This window comes from Nerophis ophidion, linkage group LG16 (genome assembly GCF_033978795.1).
Source record: "Nerophis ophidion isolate RoL-2023_Sa linkage group LG16, RoL_Noph_v1.0, whole genome shotgun sequence".
Taxonomy (NCBI): Eukaryota; Metazoa; Chordata; class Actinopteri; order Syngnathiformes; family Syngnathidae; genus Nerophis; species Nerophis ophidion.
This window is the reverse complement of record NC_084626.1, coordinates 10,523,467-10,547,256: the sequence shown is the minus strand read 5'-3', so window position 1 is coordinate 10,547,256 and position 23,790 is coordinate 10,523,467. Positions and strand designations below refer to the sequence as shown.

The 23,790-nt window shown below is 42.8% G+C and overlaps 1 protein-coding gene across 3 annotated transcripts; it reads right to left on the bottom strand.

The window, feature by feature from the left end:
- Positions 1-1,048: 1,048 nt before the first annotated feature.
- tmcc2 (transmembrane and coiled-coil domain family 2) lies at positions 1,049-21,819 on the bottom strand. Of its 3 annotated transcripts, none has more exons than XM_061874204.1 (5): positions 21,665-21,819; positions 14,607-15,008; positions 8,257-8,912; positions 5,584-5,719; positions 1,049-1,917 (listed from the first exon to the last, which is right to left on the bottom strand). In XM_061874204.1, the coding sequence occupies exons 1-5, from the start codon at positions 21,665-21,667 to the stop codon at positions 1,618-1,620; spliced, it is 1,497 nt and encodes a 498-aa protein (XP_061730188.1). In that variant the 5' UTR covers positions 21,668-21,819; the 3' UTR covers positions 1,049-1,617. The 3 variants fall into 3 exon arrangements, with proteins under 3 accessions (XP_061730188.1, XP_061730187.1, XP_061730189.1); XM_061874203.1 differs by lacking the exon at positions 21,665-21,819 and adding an exon at positions 17,903-18,585; XM_061874205.1 differs by lacking the exons at positions 14,607-15,008; positions 21,665-21,819 and adding an exon at positions 11,820-11,947.
- Between the last annotated feature and the right edge of the window lie 1,971 nt (positions 21,820-23,790).

Sequence of the window (23,790 nt, the reverse complement as noted above, 5' to 3'; positions counted from 1 at the left end):
CATTGGTCTTCACCAGTACGATTATAATGTGCATGCATCACCTGAAGTGTACTTAATTTCCTTAACATTTGCCATGTGACTCAATAGGGTGACCAAATAGTACAAACAATGCAATGCAGTTCTAAATTGCAAAAAGTACAGTCACAATTAAATAGTTAAATAAAATAAAAAATTAATCAAATATGGTCATGAAAAATTGAAATACAGTGGTACCTCGCAATACACGTGCCTCCGCTTATAAAGTAGTAAATGTCAAAGTGAGCCCCGTAATATCCGATCCAAAACATACGGTCTTAACGGCAAGCTTATAGCGGGAGATGGACATAAATTAGTTTTCCTAACCGTGGGAAGGAAGGAAGTGAGTGTAAAGTACAGTGCTGACAAGAAGTGGATAGTATTCATTAAAATATAAATAAATAATCCAAACTATGAAAGTGTTTAGCTGGCTAACTTATTCTGGAGTGTACTACTGCTGTAAGTCTGCGCCAAAGTGACACAGAATGTTGTTCAACTAATATCTACACAGCGGACATTTATCCATGAAAATATGGAGAAGCTGCTGATGATAGGTTTGACGCAGAAGCAGCTCAAGAGATATTGTCCACGCTCCTTAAGGTAAATACTTATTACATTATTATTGCATCACTTCATAAAATTACTGTAGTCCAGTATTGTAATATTTTTGATACAATATGTAATTTTTTTTTACATATTTGATCTCAAATGTTTAACATGTTAAAATTGTGCTATTTTTGGCGGTGGGCAAGGTCTGAGGCCAGTGTATCTTTTGGTCATTGAATTTTCCTCTTATGAATGGATTTTTTTTTTCAAGCGGATTTGTTTCTTTGAACTTTATTTTGAAACGAAAATTAAATAGAAAAAAAAAACGTTCTTTTTTGTGTCGATCGAAACAGTTTCATCTCTTCGTCACTGAAAAATTCTTTATTTTTCAGTTTTATTGAAATACCCCGGTTGTTGTTGTTTTTTCCCCAACTCCAATTCATAAAACAAAAATCAATGACCAAATCATAAACTAATCAGCCGAGCACAGAATAAAATACATTTTATTTTGACTTGTATACAATTTTTCAAGAACCAATCACACTTGTATCATGAGGTACCACTACTTATTACAAATAGTGATTTTTATTTGAATTCATTTCATTTTATTTTACAACATGTTTGGATTTTTATCAGCGGAAGCTGTTTACATTTTGAAACAAATAAATGAAATAATCTACAATCAACGTATGTATTTTATTACAGTATTTTGCATTCACTTATGTCTATTTTTAATTGTATTGACTATTTTAATATAAAATAGGATTTGTATCAGTGAAATGCGTCCATCAAAACGGAGCAGTTGTTTTGTCCTTACTCTTTGTATTGGACGTCAACACATTGTACAGGTGTACCTAATAAAGTGGCCAGAGAAGGTCCCTAAATGGCAGTTCCTCCAAAATCCATGTTATCCTTCCAGAAGTGTCAGTTGATTGCACATGATGAAGAGCACATCACATTCATGAGAAGTCCTCATCCTGTCCTTGCAGACCACTGCAGCGGTTCACGTTTCCGCCTTCCAGTTTGAAATTTGACCTTTCCCGCTGGAACCCGTGCTCAGCGTGGCAGCAGCCATGTCTCCACAAAGTCCCAATGCTTCCACAGAACGAAGAGCAGCACAGTCAGCAGAACGGTGGCGGCCACACGGGCCCGGGTCTTCATCAGCGGGGTGATGAAGTTGGCCAGCGTGGACACGAAGACCAGCAGCACGGCCATCAGCGCCAGGATGACGTTGATGAGCTTGCCCAGCAGCGCCCGAGCGTTGGCGTTCTCGACGCCTTCCAGCTGGACCACCTGCTGCTGTTGCTGCTGCAGCTCCAGCTTGGTGATGCGCGTCAGGCACGACTCCACTGCCTCCTGCACACAGTTTAGTCTCTTCTCAATAACTACAGTCGCGGTCAAAGTTCACACACACTTCTACAAAACATCATGTCATGGCTGTCTTGAGTTTCCAATACTTTCTATCACTCTTTTTTTTTTTTTTGTGATGAAGTGATTGGAACACATACTTGTTGGTCACAAAAAACATTCATGAAGTTTGGTTCTTTTGTGAAAGTATTCATAAATGAAGCAAAATCTGAGCTGTTTGGCCACCTACTCTGTGGGCTAGTGGTTAGAAGGTCCGCCCTGAGATCGGTAGGTCGTGCGTTCAAACCCTGGCCGAGTCATACCAAAGACTATAAAAATGGGACCCATTACCTCCCTGCTTGGCACTCAGCATTAAGGGTTGGAATTGGGGGTTATATCACCAAAATGATTCCCGGGCGCGGCACCGTTGCTGCCCACTGCTCCCCTCACCTCCCAGGGGGTGATTAAGGGTGATGGGTCAAATGCAGAGAATAATTTCGCCACACCTAGTGTGTGTGTGACAATCATTGGTACTTTAACTTTAACTTAATACCCAGCCATATGTTTGGAGGAGAAAAGGTGGCACCTTTAATCCCAGGAACACCAATCCTACCGTCAATCATTGTGGTGGTAGTATAATGCTCTGGGCCTGTTTTGCTGCCAATGGAACTGGTGCTTTAAATGGGACGTTGAAAAAGGAGGATTACCTCCAAATTCTTCAGGTCAAACTAAAATCATCAGCCCGGAGGTTGGGTCTTGGGCGCTGTTGGGTGTTCCAACAGGAAAATGACCCCAAACACACGTCAAAAGTGGTAAAGGAATCGCAAAATCAGGCTAGAATTAATGTTTTAGAATGGCCTTCACAACGTCCTGACTTAAACGTGTGGACAATGCTGAAGAAAGAAGTCCATGTCAGAAAACCAACCAATTTTGTCAAGAGGAGTAGTCAAAAATTCACCCAGAAGCTTGTGGATGGCTACTAAAAGCGCCTTATTGCAGTAAAACTTGTCAAGGGACATGTAAGCAAATATTAATATTGCTGTATGTATACTTTTGACCCAGCAGATTTGCACACATTTTCAGTTGACCCATAATAAATACGTAAAATAACCGTATTTTTTAACACAGTGGTTCTCAAATGCGGGTACTTGAAGGTATGCCAAGGGGTACGTGAGATTTTTCAAAAATATTCTAAAAATAGCAACAATTCAAAAATCCATTATAAATATATTTATTGAATAATACTTCAACAAAATATGAATGTAAGTTCATAAACTGTGAAAAGAAATGCAACAATGAAATATTCAGTGTTGACAGCTAAATTTTTTGTGGACATGTTGCATAAATATTGATGTTAAAGATTTCTTTTCTTGTGAAGAAATGTTTAGAAGTTCATGAATCCAGATGGATGTCTATTACAATCCCCAAAGAGGGCACTTTAAGTTGATGATTACTTCTATGTGTAGACATCTTTATTTGTAATTGAATCACTTGTTTATTTTTTAACAAGTTTTTAGTTTTTTTTATGTCCTTTTTTCTAAATAGTTCAAGAAAGACCACTAAATGAGCAATATTTTGCACTGTTATACAATTTAATGAATCAGAAACTGATGACATAGTGTTGTATTTTACTTTATCTCTTTTTTTTTCAACCAAAAATGCTTTGCTCTGATTAGGGGGCACTTGAATTAATAAAATGTTCACAGGGGGTACATCACTAAAAAAAGGTTGAGAACTACTGCTCAAACACATTCAAATAATCATATATGTGTTATTTCATTACACTCAATTTCAAATAACATACTGACTACATACAGCATTCTAACAAACAAAAGTAACTTTGCTTTGTTCTTTAAATTTGAAAAAATAAATAAATAAATAGTAATTTGCTTTTAACTTTATTTCCATCCATCCATCCATTTTCTACCGCTTATTCCCTTTCGGGGTCGCGGGGGGCGCTGGCGCCTATCTCAGCTACAATCGGGCGGAAGGCGGGGTACACCCTGGACAAGTCGCCACCTCATCGCAGGGCCAACACATTTTCTTTCATTAATTTACAAGTTTTAGATTTTCAACTGCTCTACTCATGAAATTTACGCTAAATCTATTACTTTGTTAGACTATTGTCCCTTTGTTCTCTTTAATTCTACATTTTGTTTGTTTCTACTGAAGTCTATTTTTGGTCTTGTCGCCCCCTTCAGTGCGGCTGGGCCAAAAGAGACTTTGGAGACGCTTTGCTGAACAAAAAGTTGCTTTATTACAGGCCAACGTCATTAAACAGGTCTGCAGTTCCTGGAGGAACTACGGTCAAAAAATTAATGACTCCTAACCTGGAGAAGCCAAACCATAAGTTGTATATTCCTTCTTTCTCTATCTCTGTGAGTGTGCTAAGTCAGGACAGCACAACCTAAACCATGTAAGGAGATGTTTGTGTGTAGTGACTGGAAAATAACTGCTTTAAGTCATAACTTAAAGGTTGGTGTGGAGCTAGACAGGTAGTCTCTTCTCAAGGATATGGTTATCACTTTTGCATTCCGAAGTCCCAATTAGGGCCTCCTTCCTCTCTCTGCTGGTTGTTCAGGGGAGTGTGTAGGTCACATTTATTTGTGCATCTGGTTTGTGGGAGGAATGTCTCATTGACACAAAAGCGATCCACATATGCAAATTCAATACAAATACTAAATCAAGCATATTTATATTAAAATCTCAAAAATCTATTTAAAAATACATGTTTATTTTTACAAATTCTCGATTTATTTATGTCACATTTTTATATTTATACATTTTATTTGTATATATTTTCAAATCTCAAAAATATATGTACAAATATGCGTTTATTTATACACATTATGCATATGTATAATATCACATTGATATATGTATATAAGTTAATGTGAGACAATTCTACTTCCATAGAAAACAACCGCTTTAAGTCATAACTCAAATGTTGGCGTTGAGCTAGACAGGTAGTCTTTTCTCAAGGATAAGGTTATCACTTTTGCATTCCAAAGTCCCAAATAGGGCCTCTTTCCTACGAGAAGTAATCCAACCCACCTGCGAATATCAAACCAAGGGCCCTTATCTTCTTATGAGCTCAAACTGAAATACCACAATTTAATTCAACTTGGTGGTTCACCTTCTCCAAGTTGGATATACATCTTCACCATAAGCAAAACATAATATGAATCAATTAATTCACTTCACTACATCACTTTAATACAATGTATACATTTTTTTTCACTGATTTATTTGCACTAATTTTACAAAGTTTATTTACAACTGCGAAATCCAAAAAAAGCCAGAATTAGACACAAATCATTGAATTGTTTTATTCTACTTCATTATTTTGTATTTTATGTATTGTTTTAATATATTTAATTTTAAATTATTTTTTATGTGATTTAGTTGTATTTCATTTTCATGAATCCGCTTATATTGCACTCATTTTACAAATGTAACTCACCGCCCAATATTTATTTTCTTCTGTGTCTTGTGTATATTTCTATGCAGCAATAAAGGCATTTACATGATTTATGATTATTAATGTATTTTTCTTTGCCACTATTTATGCACTTCCTTTAATTAGGAGCCTCACTGAGAAATATGTGATGCTCGCATAATGATAATAACGAATCTTGAATGAAACGTATTATGATTGATCATGATGGCGCTAACCTGGATGTCTCGTGCTCGCTCATAGGACTGATAGGCCACTTTCTCCTCCATGCTGGCCAGTTCCTGTTTGAGGTTGCTCATCTCGTTCTGATGAAGCTCCGTCAGGTCGCTCAGCTGTTCTTCTAGTCGTTCGTACCTAGAAACATCCAAATAAAACATTTTAGCAACATTTTCCTTCCCATTTGTATTTTTTTAATGACCAAAATTTAAAAAAGAGTTCTTAGAAAATGTAAATAGGATATTGATATACAAAAAAGCCACAAACTTTATTTAGAAGACAACATGACTGATTCTATATTTTTTCATATAGTGACCTTACTCAACTGGAGTAAATGCCAGGCCTCTATTAGGGCAAAGACATTTTCATTGTATTATATTACTGAATTTTCATCATTTCTCCACAGATAAACAATAGTGTTTATTGTGAATGCAGACAAGATCACTTTTTGAGGGAATATGGAACATTTGGTGTTTGGGGAGTGGTGTCCATTGCAGTGCAGGTCACTATTCGAGGAAATAGTGATCATTTGGTGTTTGGAACATGGTGTCAATTACAGTGGAAGCCGCTATTTAAGGAACTATGGATCATTTGGTGTTTCTGGCATTGCGTAAATTACAGTGGAGGTCGCTATTTGAAAAAATATTCAACGTTTAGTATTTGGAGAATGGCGTTAATTACAATGGAGGCTATTTTTGAAGAAATACAGAATATTTGTGTGTTTGGGGAGTGGCATCAATTACTGTGGAGGCCAGAATTTGAGAAAATACTGATCATTTGATTGGTTTTTATTGGGGGACTGTATTAAGTGCAGTGGAGGCCACATTTTGAGGAAATGTGGATAATTTTGTGTTAATTGTGATTTTTTTTAGGGCATGATATTTATTACAGAGGAGGCCGCTATTTTAGAAAATATAGATAATTTTGTGATACCTTTAATATATTTGAGCATGGCATCAATTACAAAGGAGTTTGCTCTTTGAGGGAATACGGAACATCTGGTATTAAATGTGAATAACTCTGGCATGGCATCAGGGTGGAGACTGCTACTTGAAGAAATATGGAACATTTGGAGTTTTTTTTATCTGAAAATATTATTACAAACTGAATTGCAGTGAATGTAAGGTAGGACGTGTTTGAGTTGTGTTAAAAATGGTAAATGAAATTGAAGTTTCTATGTCAGACCTGGGCAAATTAAGGCCCACATGCGGCCCGTTGAGCTTTTCAATCTGGCACGCGGGACATTCCCAAATAATTTTTTTAGATCTTTAAGAAGGAAAGTGTAGCTGCCATTATGATGTGCAGTGATGTTTTCAAATGACCGAAAGTCTTGAACTACACAAAGTATTTCTAGGGTTGGAATCTGCGCTTTTGCATGATATACTAGTTACTATGGTAATCTAATTAGTTACCATGGTAATCTAATGAGTCACTATGGTAATCTAAATCACAGCAGCTCAGACGAGGCACCAAGCAGTATGGGTGGGGAGCGTTTCCACAAAGTGTTTCCAGAGCGCCCAGCTTGAAATGCGAGTGTCAGGGACAGACGTGGAAGGAGATTTTTACAACAAAGTTCTAAAGCGTAGTGATATATCAGATACATCAGATTGGAGGTGTTTTTGGTTTTTTTACCTTTCACGTTCATATTTCGCTGTGTTTGTTGCATTTTTGTTGCGTTTCGCTTAATTGTAAAATATGTCGATCGAGGGGGGTGTGACTTTCATATGTTGTTAATATTCAGTGTTTTATATGTCCTAGTTAATATTCCACATTCATTATTGTCATGAACATTCTGGGTGTCTCAATTCGGTAAAAAAATTTAAAATTCCATTTCATTTTTTAAGGCGGTCTGTCATGACGTTTTTAGCATTTAATCAGACATTATTGGGAAGTTTTGTATTAGTGTTCCTCAAAATCAGATATACCGGCTACCAGACACATTTTTTTCTCTAAATTTGCCCCCCCGTCGAGTCGTAATAATATCCCAGGACTTGTCCAGGGTGTACGCTGCCTTCCGCCCGATTGTAGCTGAGATAGGCGCCAGCGCCCCCCACGACCCTGAAAGGGAATAAGCGGTAGAAAATGGATGGATGGTCTACGTGAATAACTTTGTGTGTGCAACAGGCTCAATTTTGTCTTGTAAATATAATGTATTTTATAACATTGTATTATTGTTATAATTACACAAAATTTGTAAGTTACATGAAAGTTTGATTGATGTTTTGTCAATATGTGAAAAAACCCTTGTATTGCCTTGTCCCTTTTGACTGCCTCTTTATATGTGTTGGACATGCCTTTCTACTTCCCTTTTGTTCCCATTGTCTACGTGTGATGACAGAAAATGTTATTCATTGCCTCATTAAGAACTTTGTGTCACTATTATTTCTTATTCTATATTGTTGAATTTGGGAAGGGGCTCGATATATTGACTACACCATTTGTATTTTCCAGGTACTGTATGTTATTTTTATTTCACTGTGTTATCATATATGTCACAGCCCTTTTGTCCTCGATATCTACTTGAGAGGGGCTCCATATTTTGCAAAAAATATTGATTAGACCCTTTTGTATTTCCTGTATATCGTCAGATGCATCGAACAACTAGAGTGCATCTCCACTTGTCGTGTTATTAAAAGTCCTCCCACACAACGCAGAGGAAAACAACGTGTGTGCACCTGTATCTCTCCTCTTGCAGGCACTGTGTCATGTAGGAGTAGTCGCTCTGCAGCTGGCCCTTCATGTCCTCGATGGTGTCTTCCATGTGGGCCTGACTAGCTTTGATCTCCTGCAGGCCCTCAAGGAGAGAGTCCCACGAGCTGTGCACATGATGGTGATGATGATGGTGCCCGTCTAACCTGGGACTCCCCATAGTGGGTACTAACACTCCTCCTAATCCTCCTACTCCTACTCCTACTCCTACTCCTCCTACTCCTCCTCCCACCCCGCCAGAGTTGCTGCACGCAGCTGAGCCGGACGTGGCGCTGGAGCACTCATCGTCGCTGCCGTACTTCGGGCTGGAGACCAGCGTGGCGCTTCCACTCAGGGCGCGGGGCGTGGGGGTGTCGTCTGCATGGCACCCGACGCCGTCCTCCAGCGTGTCCTTGAGGTGAGCGATGTTATCCGCGCTGCCAAACTTGTTCCTGATGAGGCTGGCAAACTCCCTCGGCTTAGAGACCACGGCAGTGTGAGTGAGGGCTGACACGCCACCTTTGACCCCTTCCACAACGCCACCGCCGAAGCCACTTATCCCTGCTCGGACATTGGCCCCCACGTCCTTCAATCCTTGCTGCATGTCCCGTAGGACGTCTTTTGGCTGGCGAGCGGGTCCATTCTGTAGAGAGCAAAGAAACACAGTGGCACTTACTCAATCATCTGGAAGAAGGTGCCATATTACAGTGGGGCAAAAAAGTATTTAGTCAGCCACCGATTGTGCAAGTTCTCCCACTTAAAATCATGACAGAGGTCTGTAATTTTCATCATAGGTACACTTCAACTGTGAGAGACAGAATGGGGAAAAAAATCCAGGAATTAGAATTGTAAGAATTTTAAAGAATTTATTTGTAAATTATGGTGGAAAATAAGTATTTGATCAACCATTAAAAGCTTTCACTGATGGAAGGAGGTTTCTGCTCAAAATCTCACGATACATGGCCCCATTCATTCTTTCCTTAACACGGATCAATCGTTCCGTCCCCTTAGAAGAAAAACAGCCCCAAAACATGATGTTTCCACCCCCATGCTTCACAGTAGGTATGGTGTTCTTGGGATGCAACTCCTCCAAACACGACCAGTTGAGTTTATACCAAAAAGTTCTCATTTGGTTTCATCTGACCACATGACATTCTCCCAATCCTCTGCTGTATCATCAATGTATCCATTTTGGTATAAACTCAACTCGTCGTGTTTGGAGGAAGAAGAATACTGAGTTGCATCCCAAGAACACCACACCTACTGTGAAGCATGGTGGTGGAAAATCATGCTTTGGGGCGGTTTAGCTGCTAAGGGGACAGGACAATTGATCCGTGTTAAGGAAAGAATGAATGGGGCCATGTATCGTGAGATTTTGAGCCAAAACCTCCTTCCATCAGTGAGAGCTTTGAATGGTTGACCAAATACTTATTTACCACCATAATTTACAAATAAATTCTTTAAAATTCCTACAATGTGAATTCCTGGATTTTCTTTTCACATTCTGTCTCTCATAGTTGAAGTGTACCTATGATGAAGATTACAGACCTCTGTCATCATTTTAAGTGGGAAAATTTGCACAATCAGTGGCTGACTAAATACTTTTTTGCCCCACTGTATATAGTCGGTTGATGCTGGAATTTAGACCGTATAAAACACAGCACTTTATAATTACCACAATAATAATATTAATACAATTAATAAATAATACTTATCATTTGTCTTGGGAATTGTACAATTTTAAAAGAATGAAACCAGTAAATATACAGTTGTAGTCAAAAGTTTACATAAACTTGTAAAGAACATAATGTCATGGCTGTATTGAGTTTCCAATAATTTCTACAACTCTTATTTTTTTGTAATAGAGTGATTGGAGCACATACTTGTTTGTCACAAAAAACTTTAATGGAGTTTGGTTCTTTTATGAATTTATTATAGGTCTACTGAACATGTGACCAAATCTGCTGGGTCAAAAGTATACATACAGCAATGTTAATATTTGGTTTCATGTCCCTTGGCAAGTTTCACTGCAATAGGGCGCTTTTGGTAGCCATCCACAAGCTTCTGGTTGAATTTTTGACCATTCCTTTTGACAAAATTGGTGCAGTTCAGCTAAATTTGTTGGTTTTCTGACATCGACTTGTTTCTTCAGCATTGTCCACACGTTTAAGTCAGGACGTTGGGAAAGCCATTCTAAAACCTTAATTCTAGCCTGATTTAGCCATTCCTTTACCACTTTTGACGTGTGTTTGGGGTCATTGTCCTGTTGGAACACCCAACTGCGCCCAAGACCCAACCTCCAGGCTAATGATTTTAGTTTGACCTGAAGAATTTGGAGGTAATCCTAATTTTCATTGTCCCATTTACTCTCTGTAAAGCACCAGTTCCATTGGCAGCAAAACAGGCCCAGAGCATAATACTACCACCACAATGCTTGACAGTAGGTTGGTGTTCCTGGGATTAAAGGCCTCACCTTTTCTCATCCAAACATATGGCTGGGTATTGTGGCCAAACAGCTCAATTTTTGTTTTATCTGACCACAGAATTTACCTCCAGAAGGTCTTATCTTTGTCAATTTGATGTCAGATGAAACAAAAATATTTGGCCACAATACCCAGCAATATGTTTGGAAGAGAAAAGGTCAGTCAGTCCTTTAATCCCAGGAACACCACCCTATCGTCAAGCATGGTGGTGGTAGTATTATGCTCTGGGATTCTTTTGCAGCTAATGAAACTGGTGCTTTACAGAGAGTAAATGGGACAATGAAAAAGGAGGATTACCTCCAAATTCTTCAGGTCAACCTAAAACCATCAGCCCGGAGGTTGGGTCTTGGGCGCAGTTGAGTGTACCAACAGGAAAATGACCCCAAACCCTCATCAAAAGTGGTAAAGGAATGGCTAAATCAGGCTGGAATTAAGGTTTTTAGAATGGCCTTCCCAAAGTCCTGACTTAAACATGTGGACAATGCTGAAGAAAAAAGTCCATGTCAGAAAACCAACACATTTAGCTGAACTGCACCAATTTTGTCAAAAGGAATGGTAAAAAATTCAACCAGAAGCTTGTGGATGGCTACCAAAAGCGCCTTATTGCAGTGAAACTTGCCAAGGGACATGAAACCAAATATTAACATTGCTGTATGTATACTTTTGACCCAGCAGATTTGCTCACATTTTCAGTAGACCCATAATAAATTCATAAAAGAACCAAACTCCATTAATGTTTTTTGTGACCAATCACTCTATCACAAAAAATAAGCGATGTACAAATTATTGGAAACTCAAGACAGCCATGACATGATGTTCTTTACAAGTGTATGTAAACTTTTGATCACGACTGTAAATTCAACTTGTTACTTCAAACCACTATCTGTTTGTTTTGTTTTTTGACCCTCAAGGAGTGCCGTACTTGGTAGCACATGGCTATCCGTTTTTGGGGATATCAGGAAGTATCCCAGCTCGCGACCTGGCGACAACATTTATTGAAGACATAAACACTGTAAAATGTGTTTAATGGCTTCAAAATGCAACAGTGACTTGTGTCATGATATTACCTCTTAAAACTGGAGCCAGCGAGCTCCATTAGCGCTAACAAGGGACTGTACCGCCAACGGAGGAGCGAAGGACAGCTTCTTGGTAACACACCAGCTATTACCGATGTGCATTGTGGGACTCGTAGTTTTTTTTTTACATTTTGATTGATTGAGACTTTTATTAGTAGATTGCACAGTACAGTACATTTTCCGTACAATTGACCACTAAATGGTAACACCCGAAGTTTTTTAACTTGTTTAATTCGGGGTCCACGTTACTCAATTCATTGTAAATACCATACGATATATTAATAATTCTGTTGTTGTTTTATAGGCTTGCCTCTTTGTGATGTTAAGTTCCTGTTATAAGCTGTTATACAGTATAAGCCTTGAACTCTTATTTTGAAGGCGCTAAGAGCGGAAAGGGTGAAACGTTGTGGTGGAGCGGAGGTTTTGAATAAAGTGGTTCCCGTTTAAAACTGGAGCCTCAGTGTTTGTTATTTTGTAGTTTTATACAGTATAGGCGATATATAAACCCTCTGTTACATTTTTGTTGTTGTGTGTGTGAGGCTCTTTGGGGGGACAGGTTAATACGTGTTTTTGTTTTAACTCCTGTGTCTTAACTCCGCCTGTGTTGTTTTTGCACTTATCCTGTTATTGTGTTGAAACGAGGACGTTTCTGTTTGTAGGAGGAGTAGGTATGTAACCTATTTTTATGGGCTTGCCTCTTTGTGATGTTAAGTTCCTGTAATAAGCTGTTATACAGTAAATGCCATCCATCCATCTTCTTCCGCTTATCCGAGATCGGGTCACAAGGGAAGCAGCCTAAGCAGGGAAGCCCAGACTTCCCTCTCCCCAGCAACTTCGTCCAGCTCCTCCCGGGGGATCCCGAGGCGTTCCCAGGCTAGCCGGGAGAGATAGTCTTCCCAACATGTCCTGGGTCTTCCCCGTGGCCTCCTACCGGTCGGACGTGCCCGAAACAACTCCCTAGGGAGGCGTTCGGGTGGCATCCTGACCAGATCCCTGAACCACCTCATCTGGCTCCCCTCGATGTGGAGGAGCAGCGGCTTTACATTGAACTCCTCCCGGATGACAGAGTTTCTCACCCTATCTCTAAGGGAGAGCCCCACCACCCGACGGAGAAAACTTATTTCGGCCGCTTGTACCTGTGATCTTGTCCTTTCGGTCATGACCCAAAGCTCATGAGAATGGGAACGTAGATCGACCGGTAAATTGAGAGCTTTGCCTTCCGGCTCTGCTCCTTCTTCACCACAACGGATCGATACCGCGTCCACATTACTGAAGACTCCGCACCGATCCGCCTATCGATCTCAGAATCCACTCTTCCCTCACTCATGAACAAGACTCCGAGGTACTTGAACTCCTACACTTGGGGCAAAATCTCCTCCCCAACCCGGAGATGGCACTCCACCCTTTTCCGGCCGAGAACCATGGACTCGGACTTGGAGGTGCTGATTCCCATCGCAATCGCTTCACACTCGGCTGCGAACCGATCCAGTGTGAGCTGAAGATCCTGGCCAAGTGAAACCATCAGGACCACATCATCTGCAAATAGCAGAGACCTAATCCTGCAACCACCAATCCAGATACCCTCAACGCCCTGACTGCGCCTGGAAATTCTGTCCATAAAAGTTATGAACAGCCCTTATGTGGGCCTACCGAGGATGTCGTAGTGGTTTGTGCAGCCCTTTGAGACACTAGTGATTTAGGGCTATTTAAGTAAACATTGATTGATTGAGAATCGGTGACAAAGGGCAGCCTTGGCAGAGTCCAACCCTCACTGGAAACGAGTCCGACTTACTGCCGGCAGAGCGGACCAAGCTCTGACATTGATCAAACTGGGAGCGGACTGCCACAATAAGACACTCGGTTAACCCATACTCTCTGAGCACCCCCCACAGGACTTCCCGGGGTACACGGTCGAATGCCTTCTCCAAGTCCACAAAGCACATGTACACTGGTTGGGCAACTCCCATGCCCCTCAAGGACCCTGCCGAGAGTATAGCGGTGGTCCACAGTTCCACGACCAGGACGAAAACCACACTGTTCCTCCTGAATCCGAGGTTCGACTATCCGGCGTAGCCTCCTCTCCAGTACATCAGAATACACCTTACCGGGAAGGCTGAGGAGTGTGATCCCACGATAGTTGAAACGCACCCGCCGGTTCCCCTTCTTAAAGAGAGGAACCACCACCCCGGTCTGCCAATCCAGAGGTACCGCCCCCGATGTTCACGAGATGTTGCAGAGTCTTGTCAACCAAGACAGACCCACAGCATCCAGAGTCTTAAGGAACTCCGCGCGGATCTCATCCAACCCCCGGGGCCTTGCCACCAAGAGCTTTTTAACTACCTCAGCAACCTCAGCCCCAGAAATAGGTCCACCACAGATTCCCCAGGCACTGCTTCCTCAAGGGAAGACCTGCTGGTAGGCTTGACGAGGTCTTCAAAGTACAGTATATGCCTTGAGCTCTTATTTTGAAAGCGCGAGGAGCGGAAGTGGTGACACGTTGTGGTGGAGCGGAGGTTTTGAAAGAAAGGAAATAAAGTGCTCCTCGTGTAAAACTTGAGCCTCCGTGTTTGTAATTTTATAGTATTATATATTATAGACGACATATTTAACCCTTGGTTAGACTGGTATTTACTAGTTTAGCAATTAAAACACATCCTAATAAAGGTGAGTCAAAATTTGTCTGATTAATCTGGCCCAAAAATAGTGTTATTATTATAATTACTTACCGTCATGATTATAACTACTACAGCACTATTAATTGAAGATTACGTCACCCACCTGCTCTATCTCCTTTAGCTTCTTGTGATAGTGCTCCAACTTTTTGTGCAAGTGTGCGATGGTCTGTGCCGACTTTTGGTTCTTCTTCTCAAACACCTGCTTGATCCGAGATGCCTGCTGCTTGTCGGCGTTGTGGGCCAACTTCAGGTACTCTGCCACGTTGTCGTCGCGGGCCTCCTGTTCTACGCGGATCTGCTCGGTCACCTTCAGGATCTTCTGCTGCAGGTGCTCCAGGGCGGCCCGCGTCCGATGAGGCTCGCCGGCCCCCATGCCGCCCTCCGCGCCTGCCGCTGTGACCCCCGATGATGACCCCGCCGCGCCCTCTGCGCTGATGTTACTGTCAGAGCCGCCATGGCTGTTGGTGGCGGGGAGGCTGAGCGTCGTCGCCTCGCTCTTGTCCAGCTGCGAGGATGAGAAGGTACAGTCATTAACACAACATAAACACCTGCGAAAGGTTAGTGTAACTGGTCCCACACTAGGGGTTTAAATCTTTGGAAACCTGACTATTCCATCCTATGCTAATTCCAGGGGTGATGATTCAGAATCAATTCTTGATTTGGTGAACATTGTTTTGTCCTGATAATTTTGGCGGTTCTTGAGCTCACCATAGTGCATACTTACCAACCCTCCCGATTTTTACAGCAGTTTCCCGAATTTCAGTGCCCCTCCCGAAAATCTCCTGGGGAAACCAGTCTCTCAAATTTCTCCTGATTTCCACCCGGACAACATTATCGGTGGCGTACCATTAAGGCACTGCCTGTAGGGTCCTCTACAACCTGTCGTCACATCTGCTTCTCCTCCATATAAAGAGCGTGCCGGCACAATCACACACTATATGCAGCTTTTCCACGCACAGGAGTGAAGGCAAGGCATACTTGATCAACAGCCATACAGGTCACACTGAGGGTGGCCGTATAAACAACATTAACACTGTTACAAATATGCGCCACACTGTCCACCCTCCCCAAACAGGAATGACAAACTTTTCGAAAGAACATCCGCACCGTAACACAACATAAACACAACAGAACAAATACCCAGATCCCCTTGCAGCACTAACTTCCGGGATGTTACAATATACCAAACCCAGCCCCGCCCACCTCAACCACTGACCCCCCCTACCCCTGCATCTCCCGAATTCGGAGGTCTCAAGGTTGGCAAGTATGCCATAGTGTGGACTGTGACGCAACTGTTTGTTTACATGTTAAATCTTCTTTGTCTCATTTTGTCCACCAAAAGTTTCATGCTCTGCGTAAAGGCCGAAAGGTGCACTTTGTTGATGTTACTGACTTGTGGTAGTGCTAATCAGGCATATTAGGTCACTGCATGACTGCAAGCTAATCAATGCTAACATGCTATTTAGGCTGTATGTACATATTGCATTATTATGCCTCATTTGTAGGTATATTTGAGCTCATTTATTAGCCTTTACTTTTATCCTCTTTGTATATTATATAGTTTTTCATTTCTAATGACACGTTATCTGGATGTAATATTGGCTTCATTTCTGATGTTTGTGTGCCATGTTGTTACAGACCACAGCAAACGTTATCCAGTTTGCAAAGATTGTAATAAATCTACAAACCCCGTTTCCATATGAGTTGGGAAATTGTGTTAGATGTAAATATAAACGGAATACCATGATTTGCAAATAGTTTTCAACCAATATTCAGCTGAATATGCTACAAAGACAACATATTTGATGTTCAAAATGATAAAAAAAAAAATTGTTTGTAAATAATCATTAACTTCAGAATTTGATGCCAGCAACACGTGACAAAGAAGTTGGGAAAGGTGACAATAAAATACTGATAAAATTGAGGAATGCTCATCAAACACTTATATGGAAAATCCCACAGGTGTGCAGGCTAATTGGGAACAGGTGGGTGCCATGATTGGGTATAAAAGCAGCTTCCATGAAATGCTAAGTAATTCACAAACAGGGATGAGGCGAGGGTCACCACTTTGTAAGCAAATTGTCGAACAGTTTTAGAACAATATTTCTGAACGAGCTTTGCAAGGAATTTAGTGATTTTACCATCTACGGTCCGTAAAATCATCAAAAGGGTCAGAGAATCTGGAGAAATCACTGCACGTAAGCGATGATATTACAGACTTTTGATCCCTCACGTAGTACTGCATCAAAAACCGACATCAGTGTGTAATGGATATCACCACATGGGCTCAGGAACACTTCATAAAACTACTGTCAGTAACTACAGTTGGTTGGTACATCTGTAAGTGCAAGTTAAAACTTTACTATGCAAAGCCAAACCCATTTATCAAAAATACCCAGAAACACCGGCGGCTTCGCTGGGCCCGAGATCATCTAAGATGGACTGAGGCAAAGTGGAAAAGTGTTCTGTGGTCTGACGAAACAGAATCAGAATCAGACATACTTTATTAATCCCCGAGGGGAACGAGTCCACATTTCAAATTATATTTGGAAACTTTGGACATGTTGTCCTCCGGAACAAAGAGGAAAATAACCATCCGGATTGTTATAGGCGCAACGTTCAAAAGCCAGCATCTGTGATGGTATGGGGGTGCATTAGTGCCAGGTCATGGGTAACTTACACATCTGTGAAAGCACCTTTAATGCTGAAAAGTCCATACAGGTTTTGGAGCAACAAATGTTGTCATCCAAGCAACGTTATCATGGACGCCCCTGCTTATTTCAGCAAGACAATGCCAATCCACGTGTTACAACAGCGTGGCTTCGTAGTAAAAAAGTGCGGGTACTTTCCTGGACCGCCTGCAGTCCAGACCTGTCTCCCATCGAAAATGTGTGGCGCAGTCCAGACCTGTCTCCCATCGAAAATGTGTGGCGCATTATGAAGCGTAAAATACAACAGCGGAGACCCCGGACTGTTGAACAACTGAACATCCACATAAAACAAGAATGGGAAAAATTCCACTTTCAAAGCTTCAACAATTAGTTTCCTCAGTTTCCAAACGTTTATTGAGTATTGTTAAAAGAAAACACCAAGGGAACTTTTTCACACACCCCTGTATTAACCTACTGTTGAAAATCTGATCCATGAATCCATCCATTTACCCCCGCTTGTCCCTTTCAAGGTGGCGGGGGAGCTTGAGCCTATCCTAGCTGCACTCGGGCAGAAGTCACCACCTCATTGCAGGGCCAACACAATCTTTTTTAGGAATGTTTCTGTATGTGTCTAGCCAGCAAGTGACTAGCTCAAAATAGAGTTTCTTCTACTTAAGGATATTACGTACCCTAATTATTCACTGTATTTCGGATAAACCCAAAAGCAATGTCTACTTGCTAATATTACCTGCTTAGTCTGTTGTTGAAGTTGAGGGCTGCTGCCACCTAGCTGGAGGCTTGTGTATCCTTCGAGAATGAAGAAAGACGCTGATAACATAAGTACTCCACCAATTGGCAGGCTGACCATCTCTCCCACTCTTCTTTCCATCACCAGAGGGCGCATTTGTCCATCACTTTTACCATCATGTCTATAGCACATCTAATGTTAATTAGCATCCAGCTAGCAAATGTTGAAAAGTGGGACCTCACTTTTGACCGTTTTCTATAAGGCAAGCTTGAAAAATTAGATTACCTAACGCAGGAGTCCCCAAACGTTTTGATTGAGGGGCCACATTGGGTTAAAGGAATTTGCTCAGGGGCTGGGCTCACCCCAGCTACTTTTTCCAGTTGTTCCTGGGAGATCCCGAGGTATTCCCAGGCCAGCTGGGAGACATAATCTGTCCACAGTGTCCTGGGTCTTCCCGTGGTTTCTTACCGGTCAGCCGTGCCCTAAACACCTTCCCAGAGAGCGTTCGGGGGGCATTATGACAAGATGCTCGAACCACCACGAATGACAGAGGTTCTTACCCTTTCTCTAAGGGATAACCCTGCCACCTGATGGAAGAAACTAATTTCGGCCGCTTGTACCCAGGATCTTGTTCTTTTGGTCAAAACCCAAAGCTCATGACCATAGTGAGGGCGGGAATGTAGCTGGACCGGTAAATTGACGGTTTTGCCTTTCGGCTTCGCTCTTTCTTCACCACGACGGAACGATACAGGGTCTGCATCACTGCAGACGCCACACCAATCCGCCTGTCCATTTCAAGATTCACTCTTCCCTCACTCGTGAACAAGGTACTAGAACTAGAACTTGGGGAAAGATCTATTCTCCAACTCGGCAATGGCACTCAACCCTTTTCTCGGTGAGAACCATTGACTCGGATTTGGAAGTGCTTATTTTCATCCTCGTCGCTTCACACTCGGCTGCGAACCGATCCAGTGAGAGCTGGAGATCCTGGCCAGAGGAAGCCAGTGAAAAGCAAAGACCTAATCCCCTTAATACCCTGACTGCGCCAAGAAATTCTTTCCATAAAATTTGTACACAGAATCTGTGACAAAAGGCAGCCCTGGCAGAGTCCAACCCTCACTGGAAACGGGTTCGACTTACTGTCGACAATGCAGATCAAGCTCTATGTCCACACAATGCTGCAGAGTCTTGTCAACCACGACAGCCTCACAGCATCCAGAGCTTTAAGGAACTCTAGGCGGATCTCATCTACTCCTGGGACCCTGCCACCGAGGAGCTTTTAACTACCTCGGCAACCTCAGCCCCAGAAATAGGAGAGCCCACCACAGAGTCCCCAAGCACTGCTTCCTCATTGGAAGACGTGTCGGTGGGTTTGAGGAGGTTTTCAAAGAATTCCTTCCACCGATCCACAACATCCCCAGACGACGTCAGCAGCACACCATTCCCATTATACACGATGTTGACAGTGCACTGCGTCCCCCTCCTGAGGCGGCGGATAGTGGTCCAGAATCGCTTTAAAGCAGGGGTCTCAAGCACGCGGCCCGCGGGCCAATTGCGGCCCGCGAGACGTTATTTTGCGGCCCGCACCTTGATGTGAAAATTTAATGTTGGTGCGGCCCGCGAGTTTTATATGAATGGCGCTACACAGCGTCATACTTGCATAACCTCGATTTTTCCGAGAGACTCACAATTTTTAGTGCGCTACCCTGCAGGGGTAATCATTCTCCAGAGTTTCACCCAAACAATAATAAAACAATAATATTACGGGGTTCTGTGGAGGCACTGCCATTGAAGTCCTCTACATCCTGTATAAACAGCGTGCCAGCCCAGCCACATGTTGTATTTGATTTCTGTAGACGTAGTAAGCGACTGCAAGACATACTTAATCAACACCCACACAGGTCACACTGAAGGTGGCCATATAAATAACTTTAACACGGTTACAAATATGCGCCACTCTGTGAACCCACACCATACAAGAATGACAAACACATTTTAGGAGAACATCCGCACCGTAACACAACATAAACACAACAGAATAAATACCCAAATTCCCATGCAACCCTAACTCTTCCGGGCTACAATATACACCCCCGCCCCCATTGAAGCCCGGAAGAGTTAGGGCTGCAATGGATTCTGGGTATTTGTTCTGTTGTGTTTATGTTGTGTTACGGTGCGGATGTTCTCCCAAAATGTGTTTGTCATTCTTGTTTGGTGTGGGTTCACAGTGTGGCGCATATTTGTAACAGTGTTAAAGTTGTTTGTACGGCCACCCTCAGTGTGACCTGGCTGTTGATCAAGTATGTCTTGCAGTCACTTCCGTGGGCCTGCATAAGCCTCATACAATGTGTGACTTGGCCGGCACACTGTTTGTATGGTGAAAAAGTGGACGCTAAAGGCAGTGCCATCATGGCACGCCCTTAATATTGTTGTCCGGGTGAAAACAGGGAGAATGATTGCCCCGGGAGATTGTCGGGAGGGGCACTGATATTCAGGTGCTTCCCGGAAAGGTCGCGAGAGTTGGCAAGTATGTTGCCAGGGTGGGAAAGCCATTCAAAGAAGGTAAATTCATTAAAAAGTGCATGTTAGATTATTTTAAGAAATATTTTCTTGCTGCCCAGCCTCACCTAGTTTCTGCATCCAGTGGCCCCCAGGTAAATTGAGTTTGAGACCCCTGCTTTAAAGCCTTCCGGAAGTCAGTCTTCACGGCTTCTCTGAACTCCTCCCATGTCCGAGTTTTTGCCGTTGCAACCACCAAAGCCGCACACCGCTTGGCCTGTCGATACCTGTCCGCTGCCTCCAGAGTCCCATGAGGCAAATGAACCCGATAGGACTCTTTTTTTCAGCTTGACGGCATCCCCTACCGCTGATGTCCACCAGCGGGTTCTGGGATTACCGACACGGCAGGCACCAACCCCCCTGCGGCCACAGCTCTGATGGGTTGCCTCGACAATAAAGGTACGGAACTTGGTCCACTCAGACTCAATGTCAAGCACCTCCCTCGTTACATGTTCGAAATTCTTCTAAAGGTGGGAATTGAAACTCTCTCCCACGGACCTTCACAATACGTTTGGGCCTGCCAGGTCTGTCTGGCATCCTCCTAAAAATGTGTTGAAGCTGAATCAACAGTGCTTCTGCTGGTTGCATCCAACCACTATATCCTCATTTTACCTATCTTTGCAAGTGAAAAACGTCATTAATTAAGAAGGTTTAAAGGCTCCAGGAAGGGGATCCCCTGGTTACATGGTTACACTGTCGCCTGGCAGATGGCGGCCAGTTTTATACCCACCCGCCCTCCGCTCCCCTCGCCTCCCTCTGACATCAAAACAGTGTAATCAGAGCCTGCAAACATGAGCTCAGCTCAGACACATGACACTGAGCATCTCGGCTGCCGTGCTCTCATTTCTCTGGACGGGTTAGTGGGAGGATTTATCCATGCATATAACCCCCACTCCACCCCCCACCACCACCACCACCCACACCCCTCCCTTGCATGGCGGTGTGATGATACGCACTGTGTCTCTGTTAGCTAGGAGCCATGCGGGCCTGCGAAAGTAGGTTACTATAAAAAACAGATGACTGTGCCCGGGTGGAGCGTATATGGCGGCGGATGGATGAGATGCAAACAGACAACAACAACACTGCAGCAGCAGTAGTGATGGATGTCGCCATGCGACGGCGATGAGGATGACATGGGAGAACACGACCGGACACGATGGGGGGGTGAGGACGAGCGGACTGAATTGAAAGGAGAAACATTACCATACTGTTTTAATCCAATTGCTGCCGTGCCATCGCAAGTCTGCCTTCCAGGCCCATCCTCCTCCCTCCTCACCTCCTCTTCCTCCCCCGGAGCCCCCCACCCCACCTCGTCACCCTCAGCCGACGCCTGGCTGACGGATCACCTCAGCGCATCCTCTGCAGCTCCGTTGTTGACGGAATCCATCGCTGCAGTCTTGCTTTGTAGGCTGCAGCGTGCCCCTCTCGCTCCCCCCCGCCCCCTTCTCTCTCTCTCTCTCTCTCACTCTCTCTCTCTATCTCTCTGTCTACATGCAAACCTGCCCTATAATAGATGTGGGAGCAAAGGAACAGATGATGGAGGGGGGTTGGGATGGTTTAGCGCAGGCGTACCGGCGCCAGCGCTGCTGCTGAGGCTGTAGTGGAGGTGGGAGGGGCAGAGGGCGCACAGGAGGGATGGGAAGGGGATGAACATGCGTGTTTGTCCGTCTAAACGCCTCCTATTCATCATCAGCTGTAGCCGGTCACTTAAGGAGGTCCAATCCTGCTCATTTGTGGGGTTTTGAAATTATTTTGGATCTCAAATTGTTTACACTATACAGCAGGTCTGGGCAAATTAAGGCCGCATGCGGGCAGTTAAGCTCTTCAATCTGGCCCGCAGGACATTCCCAAGTAATTTTTTTAGGTGTTAAAGATGGAAACTGTAGCTGCCATTATGATGTGGCATAGGGCATGACATTTATTACAGTGGAGGCCGCTATTTTAGAAAATATGGATCTTTTTGTGGGATCGGGCGGTATAGCTCGGTTGGTAGAGTAGCCGTGTCAGCAAATTGAAGATTCCAGGTTCCATCCCTGCTTCTGCCAACCTGGTCACTGCGGTTGTGTCCTTGGGCAAGACACTTTACCTACCTGCTCCCAGTGCCACCCGAACTGGTTTGAAAATGTAACTTAGATATTGGGTTTCATTATTTAAATAATACTATATAAATATAATTCACACTTCACTATCTGATATCTTTAGTTTATTTGAGCATGGCATCAATCACGCCCTTTGAGTGACTGTGGAACAATTGGTGTTTGGGGAGTGGCGTCCTTTAAAATGCAGGGCACTATTCAAGGAGATACGGATCATTTGGTCTTTGGAACGTGGTGTCAATTACAGTGGAGGTCGCTATTGGAAAAAATATGCAACATTTGATGTTTGGAGCATGGCGTTAATTACAGTGGAGGCTGTTTTTGAAAAAATACGGAACATTTGGTGTTTGGGGAGTGGCATCAATTACTGTGGAGGCCAGTATTTGAGAAAATATGGATTATTTGATTTTTTTTTATTAAGGGGTGGAATTAAGTGCAGTGGAGGCCACTTTTTGAGGAAATGTGGATACTTTTGTGTCATGTGGTGATTTATTAGGTCATGACATTTATTACAGTGGAGGCCGCTGTTTGAGAAAATATGGATCATTTTGTGATATCTTTAATTTATTTGAGCATGGCATCAATTACAGTGGTGTCCGCTCTTTGAGGGAATACGGAACATGTGGTGTTAAATGTGAATAACTCTGGCATGGCGTCAGAGTGGAGACTGCTATTTGAGTAAATATGGAACATTTGGAGTTTTTTTTTTATCTCAAAATATTATTACAATGTGAATTGCAGTGGATGTAAGGTAGGACGTGTTTGAGTTGTATTAAAAATGGTAAATGAAATTGGAGCGTCGTTGTCGGACACTGGGCAAATGAAGGCCCGGGGGCCACATGCGGCTCATTAAGCTTTTCAATCTGGCACGCCGGACATTCCCAAATAGTTGTTTTTAGATCTTTTAAGATGAAAAGTGTAGCTGCCATTATGATGTGCAGTGATGTTTTCAAATGAGCGTAAGTGTTGAACTATACAAAGTATTTCAATGGTTGGAATCTGCGCTTTTGCATGATAAACTAGTTACTATGGTATTCTAATTAGTTACTATGGTGATCTAATTACTTACTATGGTGATCTAATTAGTTACTATGGTAATCTAATTAGTTACTATGTTAATCTAAATCACAGCAGCTCAGACGAGGCACCAAGAAGTGTGGGAGCGTTTCCACAGAGTGTTTCCATAGCGCTCAGCCTGAAATGCGGGTATCAGGGACGGACGCGGAAGGAGAT